This window comes from Hippopotamus amphibius, chromosome 15 (genome assembly GCF_030028045.1).
Source record: "Hippopotamus amphibius kiboko isolate mHipAmp2 chromosome 15, mHipAmp2.hap2, whole genome shotgun sequence".
NCBI classification, from domain to species: Eukaryota; Metazoa; Chordata; class Mammalia; order Artiodactyla; family Hippopotamidae; genus Hippopotamus; species Hippopotamus amphibius.
The window spans coordinates 9619939-9640561 of NC_080200.1; the positions used below are offsets into that span (position 1 = coordinate 9619939).

The 20623-nt window shown below is 37.2% G+C and overlaps 1 protein-coding gene and 1 pseudogene across 1 annotated transcript; both read right to left on the reverse strand.

The window, feature by feature from the left end:
* Window positions 1-5170: 5170 nt before the first annotated feature.
* LOC130836199 (olfactory receptor 7E24-like) lies at window positions 5171-6028 on the reverse strand. The gene has a single exon (XM_057708273.1). It carries the CDS (start codon window positions 6026-6028, stop codon window positions 5171-5173), a length of 858 nt encoding a protein of 285 aa, XP_057564256.1.
* A 12803-nt stretch (window positions 6029-18831) lies between these two features.
* On the reverse strand, window positions 18832-19714 carry LOC130836200 (olfactory receptor 18-like; annotated as a pseudogene).
* Between the last annotated feature and the right edge of the window lie 909 nt (window positions 19715-20623).

Below are 20623 nucleotides of genomic sequence, written 5' to 3' on the forward strand. Positions count from 1 at the left end.
AAGAGAAGATATGTAAAGCAGCAAGAGAAAAGCAACACATAACATATAAGGGAAAACCCATAAGGATAACAGCTGAGCTCTCTGTGGAAATTCTGCAGGCTAGAAGGGAGAGGTAAGATATACTTAAATTCTTGAAAAAGAAAAACCTACAGCCAAGAATACTCTACCCAGCAAGAATCTCATTCAGATTCGACGGACAAATCAAAAGCTTTACAGACAAGCAAAAGAGAATTCAGCATCACCAAACCAGCCTTAGAACAACTGCTAAAGGAACTTCACTAGGCAGGAAACACAAGAGAAGGAAAAGACCTACAAAAACAAACCTCCAAAAATTAAGAAAATGGTAATCAGAACACACATGTCAATAATCACCTTAAATGCAAATGGATTAAATGCTCCAGCCAAAAACACTGACTGGCTGAATGGATACAAAACAAGAACCTTCTATATGCTGCCTACAAGAAACCCACTTCAGGCCAAGGGACACATATAGACTGAAAGCAAAGGGATGGAAGAAGATATTCCATGCAAATGGAAGTCAAAAGAAAGCTGGAGTAGCAATACTCATATCAGACAAATTAGACTTGAAAGTAAAGACTATTACAAGAGACAAGGAAGGACACTACATAATGATCAAGGGATTCATCCAAGAAGAACATATCACAATTGTAAATATCTATGCCCCCAATATAGGAGCACCTCAATACATAAGGCAAATGCTAACAGCCATAAAATGGGAAATCAACAGTAATACAATAAGAGTAGGAGACTTGAACACCCCACTTACATGAATGGACAGATCATCCAAACAGAAAATAAATAAGGACACACAAGCTTTAAAATGACAGATTAGACCATCTCAACTTAACTGATATTTATAGGACATTCCATCCAAAATCTACAGAATACACTTACTTCTCAAGTGCACACAGAACATTCTCCAGGATAGAACACATCTTGGGTCACAAATCAAGCCTTGGTAAATTAAAAAAAAATTGAAATCATATCAAGCAACTTCTCTGACTACAACGCCATGAGACTAGATATCAATTACAGGAAAAAAAACTGCAAAAAAATACAAACACATGGAGGCTAAACAATACACTATTAAACAACCAAGAAATAACTAAAGAAATCAAAGAGGAAATCAAAAAATACCTAGAAACAAATGACAATGGAAACACAACAACCCAAAACCTATGGGATGCAGCAAAAGCAAGTCTAAGAGGGAAGTTTATAGCAATCAGTTCTACCTCAGGAAACAAGAAAAAATATCAAATAAGCAACCTAATGTTACACCTAAAACAATTAGAGAAAGAAAAAAGAAACCCCAAAGTGAGCAGAAGGAAAGAAATCATAAAGATCAGAGCAGAAATAAATGAAAAAGAAAGGAAGGAAACAAAAGCAAAGATCAATAAAACTAAAAGCTGGTTCTTTGAGAAGATAAACAAAATTGCTAAACCATTACCCAAACTTATCAGGAAAAAAAGGGAGAAGATGCAAATTAACAGATTTAGAAATGAAAAAGGAGAAGTAACAACTGACACCACAGAAATACAAAAGATCATGAGCGACTACTAGAAGCAACTATATGCCAATAAATTGGATAAGCTGGAAGAAATGGGTAAATTCTTAGAAAAGTACAATCCTCCAAGACTGAACCAGGAAGAAACAGAAAATATGAACAAACCAGTCACAAGCACTGAAATTGAGACTGTGATTAAAAATCTCACAACAAACAAAAGCCCAGGGCCAGATGGATTCACAGGTGAATTCTATCAAACATTTCAAGAAGAGCTAACACTTATCCTTCCCAGACTCTTCCAAAATATAGCAGAAGGAGGAACATTCCCAAACTCATTCTACGAGGCCACCATCACCCTGAACCCAAAACCAGGCAAAGATGTCACAAAAAAGGAAAATTACAAGCCAATATCACTGATGAATACACATGCAAAAATCCTCAATAAAATACTAGCAAACAGAATCCAACAGCACATTAAAAAGATCATACACCATGATCAAGTGGGGTTTATCCCTGGAATGCAAGGATTATTCAATATAAGCAAATCAATCAATGTGATACATCATATTAACAATTTGAAAGATAAAAACCATATGATCATCTCAATAGACGCAGAAAAAGCTTTTGACAAAATTCAACATCCATTTATGATAAAAACTCTCCAGAAAATGGGCATCGAAGGAAATTACCTCAACATAATAAAAATCAACAGCAAACATCATTCTAAATGGTACAAAACTGAAAGAATTCCCTCTACAGACTGGAATAGGACAAGGATGCCCAATCTCACCATTATTATTCAACATAGTTTTGGAAGTTTTAGCCACAGCAATCAGAGAAGAAAATGAAATAAAGGGAATCCAAATTGGAAAAGGGGAAGTAAAATTGTCACACTTTGCAGGTGACATGATATTATACATAGAAAACCCTAAAGATTGTACCAGAAAACTGCTAGCACTAATTGATGTATTTAGTAAAGTAGCAGGATATAAAATTAATGCACAGAAATTTCTTGCATTCTTATACACTAACAACGAAAGAGTAAAAAGAAAAATTAAGAAAACTCTCCCATTTACCATTGCAACAAAAAGAATAAATTTCCTAGGAATAAAGCTGCCTTAGGAGACAAAAGACCTGTATGCAGAAAACTATAAGATACTGATGAAAGAAATCAAAGATGATACAAACAGATGGAGGGACATACCATGTTCTTGGATTGGAAGAATCAACATTGTGAAAATGACTATCTTACCCAAAGCAATTTACAGATTCAATGCAATCCCTATCAAATTACCAACGGCAGTTTTCACAGAACTAAAACAAGAAATCTTACGATTTGTATGGAAATGCAAAAGATCCTGAATAGCCAAAGCAATCCTGAGAATGAAAGACAGAGTTGGTGGAATTAGGCTTCCTGACTTCAAACTATACTACAAGGCCACAGTGATCAAGACAGTATGGTACTGGCACAAAAATAGAAAGGAAGATCAGTGGAACAGAATAGAGAGCCCAGAGGTAAACCCAAGCACATATGGGCGCCTTATCTTTAACAAAGAGGGCAAGAATATACAGTGGAAAAAAGAGAGCCTCTTCAATAAGTGGTGCTGGGAAAAATGGACAGCTACATGTAAAAGAATGAAATTAGAACACCTCCTAACACCACATACAGAAATAAACTAAAAATGGCTTAAAGACCTAAATATAAGATGAGACACTATAAAACTCCTAGAGGAAAACATAGGCAGAACACTCTATGACGTACATCAAAGCAAGATCCTTTCTGACCCACCTCCTAGAATCATGGAAATAAAATCAAGAATAAACAAATGGGACCTCATGAAACTTAAAAGCTTTTGCACAGTGAAAGAAATCATAAACAAAACAAGAAGGCAATCCTCAGAATGGGAGAAAATACTTGCCAATGAAGCAATGGACAAAGAATTAATTCCCAAAATATATAAACAGTTCATGCAGCTCAGTATCAAAAAAACAAACAACCCAATCAAAAAATGGGCTGAAGACCTAAATAGGTATTTCTCCAAAGAAAACATATGGATGGCCAAGAGGCACATGAAAAGCTGCACCACATCACTAATTATTAGAGAAATGCAAATCAAAACTACAATGATGTATCTCCTCACAGCAGTTAGAAGGGGCACATCAGAAAATCTACAAACAGTAAATGTTGGAGAGGGTGTGGAGAAAAGGGAACTCTCTTGCACTGTTGGTGGGAATGTAAATTGATACAGCCACTATGGAGAACAGTATGTACGTTCCTTGAAAAACTATAAATAGAACTACCATATGACCCAGCAATTCCACTACTGGGCATATACCCAGAGAAAATCATAGACCAAAAAGAAACATGCACTCCAATGTTCATTTCAGCACTATTTACAATAGCCAGGACATGGAAGCAACCTAAATGTCTATCAACAGATGAATGGATAAAGAAGATGTGGTACATATATACAATGGAATATTACTCAGCTGTAAAATGGAATGAAACTGGGACATTTGTAGAGACATGGAAGGACCTAGAGACGGTCATACAGAGTGAAGTGAGTCAGAAAGAGGAAAACAAATATTGTATATTAACACACCTATGCGGAATATAGAAAAATGGTACAGATCAACCAGTTTGCAAGGCAGAAAGAGAGACACAGATGTAGAGAACAAACATATGGACACCAAATGGGGAAAGCAGGGTTGGGGGGGCTTGGGGGGGAAGGAATTGGGAGATGGGATTGCCATATATACATTACGAATAAGAAAAATATCAAACTGTATACTTTTAATATATGTAGTTCATTGTATGTCAATTGTATCTCCATAAAAGTTCTTAAAGAGAAAAAAAAGAAACAAATCCTAATAGACATAAAGGGAGAAATGGACAGGTATACAATCATACTAGGAGATTTTAACACCCCACTGACATCAAAGGATAGATCTTATAGACAGAATATTGATAAGGCAACAGATCACTTAAATGACACAATAGAATGTTAGGCATTGATTGATATCTACAGAACACCAAATTAAAAAGTACACATTCTTTTGAACTGCACATGGAATATTCTGTACAATTGACTATATACTAGAACACAAAAAATAATATCAGTCAGGTATCCAAGATAAAGCACTAATGATATTCAATTAATTTATTGGAAATATATCACCCTCAGAGTAAATGAAAAGAAGAATATCTATGTTTATTTCTTTCTTATCATGTGTGTTTATTATCTGTTTACTCCTAGAATGTTTAAAGTCCTACATGATTAAAAATGAAGAATTCGAATGGAAGAGAGTTTAAAAAATACTGGTTCACAAAGTTAAAATACACAAGAGCTGTGGAAAAATGTACATTTTAAATATACAGAGTTGTTCAAATTTTAAGGATCCTTGGGCTATCAATGATAAGTTATAATATCCTGTTTGACATTGTATAATTAACTCATGCAGTAATTAAGATGTACAAAGTATCCTAGATCTCTCCCCTAGTCCCACTAAAGAAACAACAGAAAAATGATTGGGTATTAAGCAAGGAGACATGTGAAGGGCATAAGAGCTACAAAAAGGACATGATGAGAGAGGTAGGACTTCAGGTCTAGATGTTTAGTTTTGCTGCATGTTCCAACCTAAACTTTAAATGGGTAGGAGAGGTATTAACATGAGATTTTTTTTGCTAAGGAATCTCCACATGGCCCTTTTGATGTCTCTGTTCCTTAGACTGTAGATGAAGGGGTTCAGTATGCGGGTGACCACAGTGTACATCACTGAGGCCACTACATCCTTCCTGGGAGATTGTGAGACAGTTGAACTGAGATACACACTAAGGTCTGTTCCGTAAAATAAGCAAACAACTGATAGATGAGAACCACAGGTGGAGAAGGCTTTATACATCCCACCGGATGAGGGAACTCTGAGAATGGAGGAAAGAATTTTATAGTAGGAGAAAAAGATCACTAAGAAAGGGAGAAAACCAAAGACGGCAAGAAAAAAATACATGACTATGGCATTGGTGAAATTTTCAGAACAGGCAAGGTTTAGGAGCAGAGAAGGGTCACAGAAAAAATTAGAAATGTCCACATCCTTGAAGCAGGTAAATTGTGACACAATCAAATGCTGCACCTGGGAGTCCAAAAGACTACCAAAAAAAGACATGGAAATGAAGAAGCAACAGAGGCGTGGACTCATGATGACCTTGTAGTGCAGTGGGTGACAGATGGCCAAAAACCTGTCATAGGCCATCACGGTCAGGAGCATATTATCCATACATGCAAAAAGGATAAAAACAGACATCTGTGTCAGGCAGCGCTCATAGGAGATGACTCTGCTGTGAGTTTGGATGTCCACAATAAATCTGGGGACAGTTGTAGAGATGAAACCAATGTCAGCCAAGGACAGGTTGGAGAGGAAAAAGTACATGGGGGTGTGGAGGTGGGGGTCAGAGGTGACAGCCAGGATGATGAGCAGGTTCCCCAACAAGGTGACCAGGTACATGGACAGGAACAGGGTAAAGAGCACAGGCTGCAGTTGTGGATCATCGGAGAGGCCCAGGAGGAAGAATTCTGAGACCCTTGTTAGGTTTCCAGTTCTGTGTAGCTTAGACACCTTTGGAAAAAGAAGAAAGGGCTGGAAAAAGAGAAAATAAGTAAATGGGCAATGAGCCCTTTGTCCCTACTTAGATTCAAGCAATTCATTTCTAAGATTATACACCCTAGTTCCTTCAGTAATTTTTCCCAGTGTGACAAATTCTATCTCCTTAAACATATTTCCCCACTGGTTTCTGTTCTATTCACCTCTGTTTATACACTCTTACTTTATAAAACTTCACTGAAAAGTGAAAGAGCACAAAAATATATGAGGTAATACATCCTTGATCTCAGTTAAACACAGCCCAATTCCTTAGAAATAATACAGAATGAAAAATCCCACTCCCTTAAGAAAAAAATATAATTCAAATTTAAAGGAATGAAGCCATAGATATATAAATCTTATTTTATTCAAGCAGTATTCTAGATATTTCTTTTATTTATAATATTTATAAATCTCTCTGAAATGAACTATGTGAATTCTAAATTAATATTGAATATTCATAATCAGAAATATACATATGATATTCAGAATTTTTTCATTGGTTTGTCCATCTTCCCTCCTTCATGAAATAAGTGATTACTCAAATATCAGGGTTGTGTTTGAAGAGTCATTTAGTATATACTTTATAACTATGGTGGACTTCAAATTTCGATCTGTAGGTTTCTTTAAGTGAACATGATCATACAGCATTGGTGACTATAAAGATGGTGTTAGGGTACAGAGCATTGTCAATGTTTAAATGATAATGAAATTTAAGAAAACTTATTGATTTTTTTTTCTACAGTGTTATTTGTTTCAATACCATCTCAAAAAATGTCTGATGCATGAGACCGCTTTATGTGGACTCTTTCTGTATTGCTGGGATAGTACTATTTCATTGTTTTTTCTTTTTTTTTTCATTTTATTGAAATGATTAACCAAATTGCATACACCTAGAAAGTCCCCAGCCTTCTTATTTCGAGTCAATAGATTTTCATGTCAATTCTTCTTCATACAGGGATTGCAATTCCTTGACTTCTGCTATCTGAGGTAATTCAGTTTAATTATTTCAGCACATCACACTATGATTTAATTGAGAAACATTCAAAATAAGTACTGTAAACACATTTGAACAGTTTCTTTATCTATGAAATTATGATAATAATTGAAACTACCTAGTATGAGTATTGAAAGAATTTTAAAAAATTTATTAATATTGCTTAGACCAATAGTTTTCCATTCCAGTTGATTGGAAATTTATTATGTGTATTTTAAAATTCACAGGTACTCCAGCCTCAGCCTAGGACCTATTTCAGGATCTACATATGTGTTTCATGGTCACCCTAATATCAACCTGGACCTGATAAATACTGCTTAGAATATTGCCCAACACTTATAAGATGTTCCATTTCTATTACCAATTATTACTCTCATCAATACCCAACACATCTTTTAAAATATAAACACTTAATAATAGTTTCCTCAGATCTCAGCTTTTATAGAGATTTGAGACATTACCCATAAAATGGGATTTTCTCGGTATCTAGCTCAATCCCATTCCTCTACATAACTGTCCCCCTAAACAACCAGTGTCATGAAGTTCATGGGTATATTTCCTTGTTGATGCTTCCATAATGTCAATATTCATTTATGTATCCATAGCCAGCATTCTTAAAATCTTCCTTAAAATGAATACTACACATGTTGCCTCTGAAATGTACTTGTTTACCACAAATTTGTGGTTAAATCTCTTCGTGAATTGCATACAATTACTTCAAACATTTACTTGATGCACATTAGTCATAAGGAAAAAAATCAATCATCTACTTTATAAATTTATATTAATACACTTAAATATAAATTTAACAAATCTATATTTCGCATATATTTAAAATGTAACAATATAAAGTAATGATTTCACTATTAAATAAATATTTAATTTATAGTACATATTTTATATTATGTTATTATCTGTGTCACTTTCTCCTTACAAATATCTGATGAAAATTCTGTACCTCGCTCAGTATCACATAAATAAGAGTTTGTATATACTATGCGAGTGGTGGTTAGTTGTTCAATTTCTAAGAATTGATGCATATTCAGTTTTACTAATATTAATTGTCTACTTAATTTCAATGCAAATATTTTCTATCAACCACATCATCTTTTATTAAGGTATCATTTGAAAAATATTCCTGAGGTCTATCTTGTGATAATTTCATGATAGGTGCACATGATATTTTCATCATATATAGGAAATTGTTTCAACCTTATTTTTCAAAACTGGACTGTAAAACATGACTATTTATAGAAAATCCTACATTTCATCACATTAGTGCAATTATGGCCCCAGTGAACTAGTGGCACATTCCCATAATTCACAAGTAGACTCACTGAACCAAAGTGGATGAATCAGTTTTTCTACCTGCATTTCACATTCTGGACCAATAAAACTAGGTTAGAAAAGAAACCCTTATTAGCTACAGTGGAGGTGAGTGAGAACTGGTGCAGGAATAAGCAGGCCAAGGTTTGAGTCCTGGGTCTTTGGAGTGTGTGTAAATCTCTCTCCTTCTCTATATACTGGACCTTCCTGGAATTAAAAAAGAGGCTAATACCCAGCACTACACCAGAGTCTAATAGTGTGGCACCTAAGGGATATTTCTAACTTATAAATACTGGGTCATTTTTATAAAGAATATCTATTATTATTGGGAGAGTATATTTACTCCTTAAATTCAATCTCCAAAATTTAATAATGTTTTATGGGTTATATGGCAGAAGAGATTGAAGCACTTCCTGTCTTAGGGCACAGAGCATGGAATGACATGAAATCCTAAAATCTGTCCCTGCCCATGTAATAAGAGGTACTGTCCCTGTGTTTTGTGACTCCTTCCCCCCAACTCCTACTTATGAACATTTCTGCAATGGCTTTTCAAGATTGAATCCTGCAGATGTTATTCCAAGAAAGAAAAATTGGTCCCTTAGAAAATCCATGACATAGATAGAAACAAGCACTATTTTATCTTGTCTCTAGTCCTATGGGACATTCTGCAAAAGATGAAAACACCAGCATGAATGGTCCACGCTGTGGAAGCATACTGCTCACACTTTGTATCTGTGAAAAATGGAAGGGGTGATTCAACACATAACTGTTTTTGTTTTTTGTTTGTTTGCTTGTTTTTTAATCCTTGGTGCCTCCTCTGAGCCATCGAGATATAGGCTCTGGGGAATCAGAAATGAATGAGCCTCAGTCATTTCTCTTCACCTATGAAGAATGTACTCATATAAACAAAAATAAAATGTCCTGTTGGGGGGTAGGAAAACCATAACATCAGATACCAGATATTTAAATCTGATAAGGTGAGAATTAGCCTTATCATTATTAGTAACAAAATATAAAAAAAAAGTATGTTGCCCTTTCTTTGTGCAGCCATCACATAGTTAGCTATGGCATAGAGGGCGACCGTTATTTGTTTAGTCCAAATTTAGTGGGTTTGCATCAGCGAGGAATCTACTCACTTGACAATTCTGAATCTCACAGATTCTGAGAAATTGCCCCATCACACACTAAGAATTCGTGGAGCATACGGGATTCAAAATTAAGTATTTCTTCTCTGAGTTCCATGCACTGAATGTCATTGTTTTCAGACTTTCTGAACATTTTGAGCAGAAGTACAGCAGTCTAACCACAGATGTATCTCAGTATATTTTTGACTCTTTTCATTTTCCTGAGTAGCAATGAAGGCTGTGATTTTGTGTCTCCTTTTGCGACTGAGCCAGCTGATCCTAAGTATGGGGGAGAATGTGGACAGTTAATGTGAAATCCAAGAACAGGGTTAACAGACAGATCAACCCTGAAATATCAGGTACCAATTATTTCCATGGCCTCACCTGTGATCTCAGACATTCTTCTTATAGTTGATGCAACAAGTGCTACCTACTGCCCTCCACTGTGTCCTCCAGAAAACTCCAAAGGGAAGAGCACAGTGAGCAGGGAGTCTCTGCCAGGACTGACAAGGAGGTGACATGACTGTTTGGGTGGCAGGGGGAGGGTGGCCCAGATGCCCTGTGTCTGGAGTCAGTCTGCCCAGATTGACTGCCTTCAAACTTGGCTTTAAGACTTTTATACCCATGAATTAGTACATTTTACATAAAATGCTATGCTTCTTTCCTCTTATTAAAGTAATTATAATGCATCCAATTATCATTTGTGAGAGATCATGCAGATGTAAATATATAAGACACACAGCTCAGAGCCTGACACTTAGGAAGCCTTCAATAGCAGCACATGATATTAGGGTTCCTGTCATCCTTCTCATCCTCATCCTCATCAGTGCTTTCAGGATCACTTGAAGTGCTAAGGGGAGAATTTAGAGACCCATTTGCTGCTACAGTGGGGGACATGCCAGCCAGAGCCAGAACCAGTGAGGGTGGAAGCAGAACTCAGAATGAGAGTTCTCACACCCCTACCAGAATAAAGAACATAAACTTCAAAGGGCTTTATTCCCGGACTGTGTATATTCCTCTCGTCTTTCTATACTAACTATCATGTTTGTCTTCTTGAGAAGGAAATCTCAACCAGAACCAAGAAGATAAATGTGAAAGGGCTCTAATCTGAAGTGTGTATACTGGTGCCTTCCCAGCTGTCTATCCCAACTGTTATGTTTGTCTTGTTGAGAAAAGAAAATCATGCTTCCAACACTCCCTTCATCCATCACTGTCTCCCTCAGCACTTACTGGGTTGGGCTGCATCTCTGCTGGAAGATGACCAAGGAGCACAGATTCACTGCCCCTCTCCTGCCTGGTATGTGATAAAATCTCAGGGTCAATGCTCAGGACTGGCAGGAAGACAGACTTAGCCCGGACCTTCTGATGCTTGTTCCTAAAAAGGATAAAGAGACACGTGTGGAGCCACAATATTAGAAGTGTCAAATACAGAGCTGGAGGCACTGGCCAATTATTTACAATAGTATCGCCTCAGGGCTCAATGCCCAAAGCTCATAATTAGCCCCTTAGTCCACGTTGTCCCAATCTCTGGAGACTTGCTAATAATGAAACAGGAAAAGGAGAAATGTGAGTGTTCTGGGAAGGATCTGGTCTGTCTTCTCCTCAGGAGGAAATTCACCTGTATCCTTGCTTCTTACTTCCAACTTGCAGGATTTTAACATAATATCCAGGCTTTTCCAAATTACATCACTCATAGTGTGGTTTTGATATCTGCAAATCTATCATATCAATCATGAAATCTCTGCAGCATTAAGTATATACCAAAGATGTGATACAATTTCCATTTTTACAATTAATAGTTGTCTCTAAGGATAACATTTTTTTAAACTCTTTATTGGAGTATAATTGCTTCACACTGTTGTGCCAGTTTCTGCTGTACAAAAAAGCAAATCAGCTGTATTTATACATATATTCCCATATCCTCTCCCTCTCAAAACTCCCTCCCACACTCCCCATCCCACCGCTCCAAGTCATCACCAGTCATCCAGTTGATCTCCCCGTGTTATGCAGCAGCTTCCAACTAGCTATCTATTTTACATTTGATAGGGTATATATGTCAATGCTACTCTCTCACTTCATCCCAGCTTCCCCTTCACCCCTTGCCCCATGTCCTCAAGTCCGTTCTCTACATGTGCATCTATATTCTTGCCCTGTCACTATGTTCATCAGTACCATTTATTTAGATTCCATATATATGCGTTAGCATACGGTACTTATTTTTCTCTTTGTGGCTTACTTCACTCTATATGACTGACTCTAGGTCCACCCACCTTATTACAAATAACTTAATTCCATTTACTTTTATGGCTGAAAAATATTCTATTGTAAATATATGACACATCTTCTTTATCCATTCATTCATCAGTTGATGGGCATTTAGGTTTCTTCCATTACCTGCCTGTTGTAAATAGTGCTGCAATGAACATTGGGGTGCATGTGTCTTTTTGAATTCTGGTTTTCTCTGGGTATACGTCCAGTAGTGGGATTGCTGGGTCATATAGTAGTTCTATTTTTAGTTTTTTAATGAACCTCCATAATGTTTCCCATGGTGGCTGTGCCAATTTACATTCCTACCAACAGTGCAGGAGGGTTCCCTTTTCTCCACACCCTTTCCAGCGTGTATTGTTTCTAGATTTTTTGATGATAGCCATTCTGACTGGTGTGAGGTGATACATCATTGTGGCTTTGCATTTCATTTCTCTAATCATTAGTGATGTTGCCCATCTTTTCATGGGATTGTTAACCATCTACACGTCTTCTTTGGAGAAATGTCAATTTATATCTTCTGGCCATCTTCGGAATCGTTCATTTGCTTTTTTGATATTGAGCTGCATGAGTTGCTTGTATATTTTGGAGATTAATCCTTTGTCAGTTACTTCATTGGGAAACACTTCCTCCTGTTCTCAGTGTTGTCTTCTTTATGGTTTCTTTTGCTGAGTGAAAACTTTTAAGTTTCATTAGGTCCCATTTGCTTTCTTTTTTTTTTTTTTTTTTTTTTTTTTTTTGATTTCCATTATTCTAGGAGGTGGGTTAAAAAGGGTCTGGCTTTGATTTATGTCACAGACCGCTCTGCCTATGTTTTCCTGTATGAGTTTTATAGAGTCTGACTTTACATTTAGTTCTTTAATCCACTTTGAGTTTATTTCTGTGTATGGTGTTAGGCAATACTCTAGTTTCATTCTTTTACATACAACTGTCCAATTTCCCGAGCACCACTTATTGAAGAGGAAATCTTTTCTCCATTTTATATGCTTGCCTCCTGAAAGTAAGGGGATGGAAAAACTTATTCCATGCAAATGGAAGTCAAAAGAAAGCTGGAGTAGCAATACTCATATCAGACAAATTAGACTTGAAAGTAAAGACTATTATAAAAGACAAGGAAGGACACTACATAATACTCAAGGGATCAATCCAAGAAAAAGATATAATAAATGTAAATATCTATGCACCCAACATAGAAGCACCTCAATACGTAAGGAAAATGCTAACAGTCATAAAAGGGGAAATCGACAGTAACAGAATAATAGTAGGAGAATTTAACACTCCACTTTCACTAATGGACAGATCATCCAAACAGAAAATAAATAAGGAAACACAAGCCTTAAATGACACATTAGACCATCTCAACTTAACTGATATTTATAGGACATTCCATCCAAAATCTGCAGAATACAATTTCTTCTCAAGTGCACAAGGAACATTCTCCTGGAGAGATCACATCTTGGGTCACAAATGAAGTCTCAGTAAATTCAAGAAAATTGAAATGATATCAAGCATCTTCTCTGACCACAACACCGTGAGACTAGATATCAATTACAGGAAAACAAATATAAAAAATACAAACACATGGAGGCTAAACAATATGCTATTAAGCAGCTAAGGTATGGGACGCAGCTAAAGCAGTTCTAAGAGGGAAGTGTACAGCAATAAAATACTACCTCAAGAAACAACAAAAATCTCAAATAAACTACCAAACCTTACCCTAAAACAATTAGAGAAAGAAGAAGAAAAAGAAAAAAAAAACTCCAAAGTGAGCATAAAGAAAGAAATCATAAAGATCAGATCAGAAATACACAAAAAAGAAATGAAGGAAACAATAGTAAAGATTAATAAAACTAAAAGCTGGTTCTTTGAGAAATTTAACAAAATTGATAAACCATTAGCCAGACTCATCAGGAAAAGAAAGGAGAAGACGCAAATGAACAGAATTAGAAATGAAAAAGGAGAAGTAACAAATGACATCACAGAAACACACAAGATCATGAGAGACTACTACAGGCAAGTATATGCCAATAAATTGGATAACCTGGAAGAAATGGATATATTCTTAGAAAAGTACAAGCTTCCAAGACTGAATCAGGAAGAAAGAGAAAATATGAACAGACCAAGTACAAGCACTGAAATTGAAACTATGATTAAAAATCTCCCACCAAACAAAAGCACAGGGCCAGATGACTTCACAGGTGAATTCTATCAAACATTTCAAGAAGAGCTAACACCTATCCTTCTCAGACTCTTCCAAAATGTGGCAGAAGGAGGAACATGCCCAAACTCCCTCTATGACACCACCATCACCCTGATACCAAAACCAGACAAAGATATCACAGAAAATAAAATTACAGGCCAGTATCACTGATGAATATAGATGTAAAAATCCTCAACAAAATACTAGCAAACAGAATCCAACAGCACATTAAAAAGATCATACACCAAGATCAAGTGGGGTTTATCCCTGGAATGCAAGGACTCCTCAGTATATGCAAATCAATGTGATATATCATATTTACAAACTGAAGGATAAAAACCATACAATATCTCAATAGATGTGGATAACTTCTTATTTTCATTTCCTTACCCTGGCTCACTTGGCATTAGATACAGTGGAGATTACTGTTGTTGTTATTTTTTTAATTTGAATGAGTCTTCATTTCTAAGTATTTTTTTCTCTAAATGAATTATATTTGCAAATTAGAAAATACTGGTTTTTACTTAGTATTTCATAATTGATTCTTTAATTAAATATTTCAGTTGGGTTCCCAGAAGGTTGCAATCAGTGTCAGGCAGGGCTGCAGGCATCTCAAGAGTGGATCAACAGATGTCCTCTTTCAAGTACACTTAGGAGGCTGTTGGTAGGATTCAGATGTTCACAGAATATTGTCCAGATAATTCCTTCAGTTCCTTGACACATGACCTCCTGGTAGGGCTATTGGGTTTATCAATGTGAGCCACCCATATTGTCCAGATAATTCCTTCAGTTCCTTGACACATGACCTCCTGGTAGGGCTATTGGGTTTATCAATGTGAGCCACCCAAAAGGCAAGAGAGAGGCAGCAAGAAGAAAGCCAGATTTTTTTTTTTACTGTGTTCCCAGTGGTGACTTCCCAGCATTTGTTTCATATTCTCATTGCTGGAAGTGGGTCTCTGTGTACTTCTCACACTCGGTTTGAGGGAAATACACAAAGAAATGAAAACCAGGAGTTTAAGTCAGTGAGAGCATCTCAGATCCTGCCCAACAAATAGGCCTCATCCTCCATAAGGACTTTGTGCTCCAAGCACTTCAAGACTCAGGTCCTATCCATCTCCTTTCCAGCATATTCCCAAATTCATCCCACCACCATGATCTCAACAAAAATTCCCTGGACACAAACTACCATGGGAGTATTCCTCTCCATTGGGTACTTTTTCAGATACAACTATACTTCTTCAGGTCATGCAATTTCAAATAGACCCCTGTTCTCTGAATCACTAGGAGAGCTCCTCCATCAACATCAAGCCAATCGGCAGCCATTCTATGGGCAAATGTAATAAATGTTCTGAGTATTCTAACTTCTTTTAAGTAGAGAGGAACCCACTCACTCCAGATTATATTTCCTTTAGATTTCTTTGTTGTCTCAGCCCTTGAAGCCTTTAGTAAATAAAGTGTGTTTGGGCTTACCTGTTTTTCTTTTTTCTACTGTATTAAGTGTGATGCAAGTGGAAAGAGGAGTGATGTAAGCTTACAAATCCTGTCCATGCAGACTCACTGACTCAGATACCTCTGTGCTGAGGAATGCAGAGTTTGGTTTATCATTAAGTGATATGAAGAAAACTTTAAACTGAGAAAGGAGGCTTTGATATTATAACATCATAGAAAAGGAACCATTAGAATATTGCGTTTTCTGTTAGTGTGACATATTTTCTGGATGCCTAAAATATTTTACAAAGTGTAACATTTTAAAAGCGTACTATAAAAAGTATGCTAAGTAATTAGATATTTATTTGAATTGTTATATCTTTTACCTGGATTGTCAAAGGGTGAATAATTGATCATGTTTGCTGAGAATTTACTTGGTGAGATGTGCCCAGTTAAAAACTCTGTGTGATGTTGTATGGACTTATCTCTGTTTTTAAATAAATTTTCACCTAAATTAAAAAGAAAAGAAGAAAAAAATAAAACTTCATTTTATACCAAAATCTAATTGGATATGGAGGGAAGGGTGTTATTTTCCTTGTGTGGATAAGTGACAGAAGGTATTTTTAGGGTAGCGTACATGGCAGGCTTGTACAGGCAGATATAAGACAGAGAGACTATGTGTTTACTTATTTGAAAGAATTAGTCCACAGCAAAAATGTATTACTAAACTGCAGTTACTTCATAAAGTGTTAAAGGAATAATATCCTAGACTCAATGACAAAGATGCATTTACAGGAATTGGGCTATGAAAACCAAAGTTAGTTATGTTTGTGCTGCATAATGTGATATGGCTGTGTTCTTTTTCTAATTACCAGTGCCCCCTCCCCCAACATGATGAGCATCCTTGACCAAATACCAAGTGAGCAAAAGTCAATTGGAGAGAGTGGGGGTGAACGTTGAAGTCCGTTAATGTGTTTTGACCTTAGCAAAAATAATGTTACAATGAAGTCATAGTGTTGTGGGTAGAAAAGATCAGATATTAGGGTCACTGCCAAAGATGAGTGTACAGGACATGGTACATGCAAAACACAGATGTGGATGTTTATGCATTAAAATTAGTGATTTGGTTTGTACCTCCTCAATTCCTTCTCACATGATAAGTATCTTTGACGGAAACAGAAACCTTCTCATATTCAGTGTTTGATGTGTAGTTGGGAAATTTCCACCCTCATTTATTTGCCTTTATTATGGTAGAAATTTAAGAACCATATCCTTTATTCTATGAGTCTTAGTCCTTGCAGTGACTAGTATAGAAAAATAGATTCCCATATACGGTCCTGATAATAAACACAAGCAAACTATACATTTTTTCTCTCTCAGGAGTTCTTAGCGATGTCTGTGGAAGGCAAGCATTCCAAGGGAAGAGGAAAAATCCAGAAAATAAAAATGTTAAATTGTGTTTACTTTTTAAAATATTCAGTGCTACACAAAGTAGAGCTGTGTCTAATCTCTGCCTTCATTTTGCTACCTTTTGGGTATATACATAAATTATACTCAATCCCTGTCCTCGACATGGTCAGGGTCACATTATGTAAACATAAAATCAATGGTCACTCAGGAATCTAGGATAAAGTACTAATGATACTCAGTTAATTTATTTGAGATCTATCAACCTCAGAATACATAACAAGAAGGAAATAAACATTTATTGCTTATTTCCCACATACATATATTATCTGTTTAATCCTACAGTGCTTTATGCTCTACATTAAAAAGAAAGAAGTAGAATTAAAATAAAGAATTAGAAAGTATGAAAGTTAAAAATTAATACTGTTCCACAAGGCTAAAATTTTAGAGGAGCTAAGGAAGGAAATGAAATTTTCTGTCTGAAAAGCCTATTAGTTGAAACAAGCACACTGGCATATTGACATGGTGAGTGTGCTAGTATATTCTATACTTGTTCTAATAACTACTTTTGGTTAACTTGTTTCAACCGCCTTCTCAGGTAAGAATGTTTTTTTAATAAGTATTCTACAGATGAGGAAGTTAAACAAAAAGATAATTTGTACCATCCTCCAGATCACAGTTTGTCGTATCAGGTATTCATGAATCCTGGGATATTCACTTACAATTAAATGCATTGTCAGGAGGAGATGGCGGAGTAGGAGGACACTGAGCTCAACTCCCACAACAGATACATCAAAAATGCATCTACATGTAGGGTGATTCTCACTGATAATACACTGGAAACTCTCAAAAAGATACTTCTACAGCCAAGACTAAAAATTTCTGCTTGAAGTTGGGTAGGAGGGGGAAGAAGTGAGCAGGTCAAGACCCATGCCCTGGAAGGAGACATAGAAGAGACCAGGGTATATCATATGCTAGGATATCCTCCCTGGGGAGTGAGGGGTTCCAACCAAACATTGGGGATCCAGGCTTCGGGTCTGACACCAAGACGACAAGTCCTTATCTCACACCTGTTAGACTGGCTATTATCAGAAAGAGAAGAGAGAATGTTGGCAAGGATGTGTAGAAAAGGGAATCCAGAAGCACTGTTGATGGGAATGTATTGCCACTATGGACCACAGCATACGAGTTCCTCAGATATTTTAAATAGAACTGCCACATGATACAGCAAACCCATCTCTGGGTATGTGTCCAAAGGGGATGACATAACTATCTCAAGGTGATAACATTATTGCCAAGTTCATTGCAGCATCATCCACAACAGCAAGAGATGTAGACAATGTAGTGTCCATTGATGAATGAATGGATACAGAAATGTGATTCCTAATAGTACCTAGAATGGAATATTATTCAGCCACTTGAAAGAAGGATATCTGCCATTGCCTACAATTCAGATGAAATGTGCTTATATTGTGCTTATTGAAATTAGTCGAAGACAACTAATGCACAATGCACCTTATATGTGGAATGCTGAAATATTAAACTCATAGAAGCAGAGTAGAATGATGGTTGCCTGCAGCTGAGGGCTGACAGAAACGAGGAGATGTTGGTTAGAGTTACAAGATGATTAAGTTCCAGTGATGTAATACACATCATGGTGACAACAGGCAACACTTCAGTGTAATGTATAATAAGATTCAGTCATGCAGTGAATTATGATCGAGAAAGGATCCAAGACAACCTCAAGTCCCATTAAAGAAACATTAAAAGAAGCAACATTCAGGTTCTAAGCAAGGAGGGAAGAGACGGCCATAGACCTACAAAAATAATGTGGTGAGAGAGGGAGAATTTTCAGCTCTACAGGAATGGATTTACTGCATTTTCCAACCTACCCTCCAAATGGATGGCCCAGGTACTGAGGTTAGTTTGTTTTGCTGAGGATACTCCACATGGCCCTTTTGATGACCTTGGTCCTCAGACTATAGATGAAGGGGTTCAGCATGGGGGTAACCACAGTGTACACCACTGAGGCCACTGCATCTTTCCTGTAAGAACATAAGAGAGCTGAGCTGAGGTACACAAAAAGGCCTGTTCCATAAAATAAGCTAACAGCTGACAGTTGGGAGCCACAGGTATAGAAGGCTTTATATTTACCACCTGATGCTGGGACTCTAAGAAAAGAGGGAAGAATTTTATAGTAAGAGAGAAAGATCCCAGAGAGAGGAAGAAAACCAGAGATGGCAACAACAACATACACGACTATGTTACTGGTGAGTGTCAGAAACGGCAAGCTTGAGGAGTTGAGAAGGGTCACAGAAAAAGCTAAAATATCTACATCCTTGAAGCAGGTAAGTTGTAAAACAATCAAATTCTGCACCTGGGAGTCCAAAAGGCTAACAAAAAAGTCACCAAAACTAAGGAGCTCAGGCACGTGAGTTCATGACGATTGGGTAGTACAGTGGGTGACAGACAGTGATGAACCAGTCATAGGCCATCACAGTCAGAAGCATACTATCCATACACACAAAAAGGATAAAAATAGACATCTGAGTCAGGCAACCAGCAGAGGAGATGACTCTGCTGTGAGTTTGGATGTCCACAATCATCTTGGGGACCGTGGTGGGGATGAAGCCAATGTCAGCCAAGGACAGGTTGGAGAGGAAGAAGTACATGGGGATGTGGAGGTGGGGGTCAGAGGTGACAGCCAGGATGATGAGCAGGTTTCCAAACATGGTGACCAGATACAAGAACAGGAACTGGATGAAGCACACAGGCTGCAGTTCTGGATCATCTGAGAGGCCCATGAGAAAGAATTCTGAGACACTTGTTAGGTTTCCAATTCTGTGTAGCTTGGACACCTTTGTAAAAAGAAAAGAGACTGAGTCACAATGAGGTATCAACTCACATCAGTCAGAATTGCCATCATTAAAAAGCTAGAAACAATAAATGCTGGAGAGGGTTTGGAAAAAGGGGAACCCCCCTGCACTATTGGTGGAAATGTAGGTTGGTACAGCCATTATGGAAAACTGTTTGGAGGTTCCTTAAAAAACTAAAAATAGAGGTATCATATGACCCAGCAATCCCACTCCTGGGCATATACTCTGAGAAAATGATAATCCAAAAAGAAACAGGTACCACAATGCTAATTGCGGCACTATTTACAATAGGCAGGACATGGAAACAAACTAAATACCCATCAACAGCTGAATGGATAAAGAAGATGTGGCACATATATACAATGGAATATTATGCAGCCATAAAAAGAATGAAACTGAATTATTTGTAGGGCAGAGAGAGCCTGGTGCTTATGGCTGCCATGTGGCCAAACTTGCCAGACTGAAATTCAAGGAAAGTGGAGCTGCTAGCAATGCCCTATCTAGGAACTGAAAATCAGGCTTTAGCACATGGACCTTTGGAGTGGACTCAGTGCAGTTGTGTGGAGATAGCCTACAGGGCCTGGAGTGTGATTTCAGGCCACCATTATTAGCAAGCACAGCTCTGCCATAAGAGTCACATTGTCATTGTACTCACAGGGGCTACAGCTGCAGCACAGAGGTGGACTTGTGAGTACACACATAGTGGAGACAGGATTGACACTGAAGCCCATTATCAGGGCTCCCACAGCAGAGGCAGGTCTGGGGCATGTCCAAGAAGAGCAGGCTTTGTTGGCACGCAACCAGGTGGCTGGACCATCACAGAATCACAGGTCCATG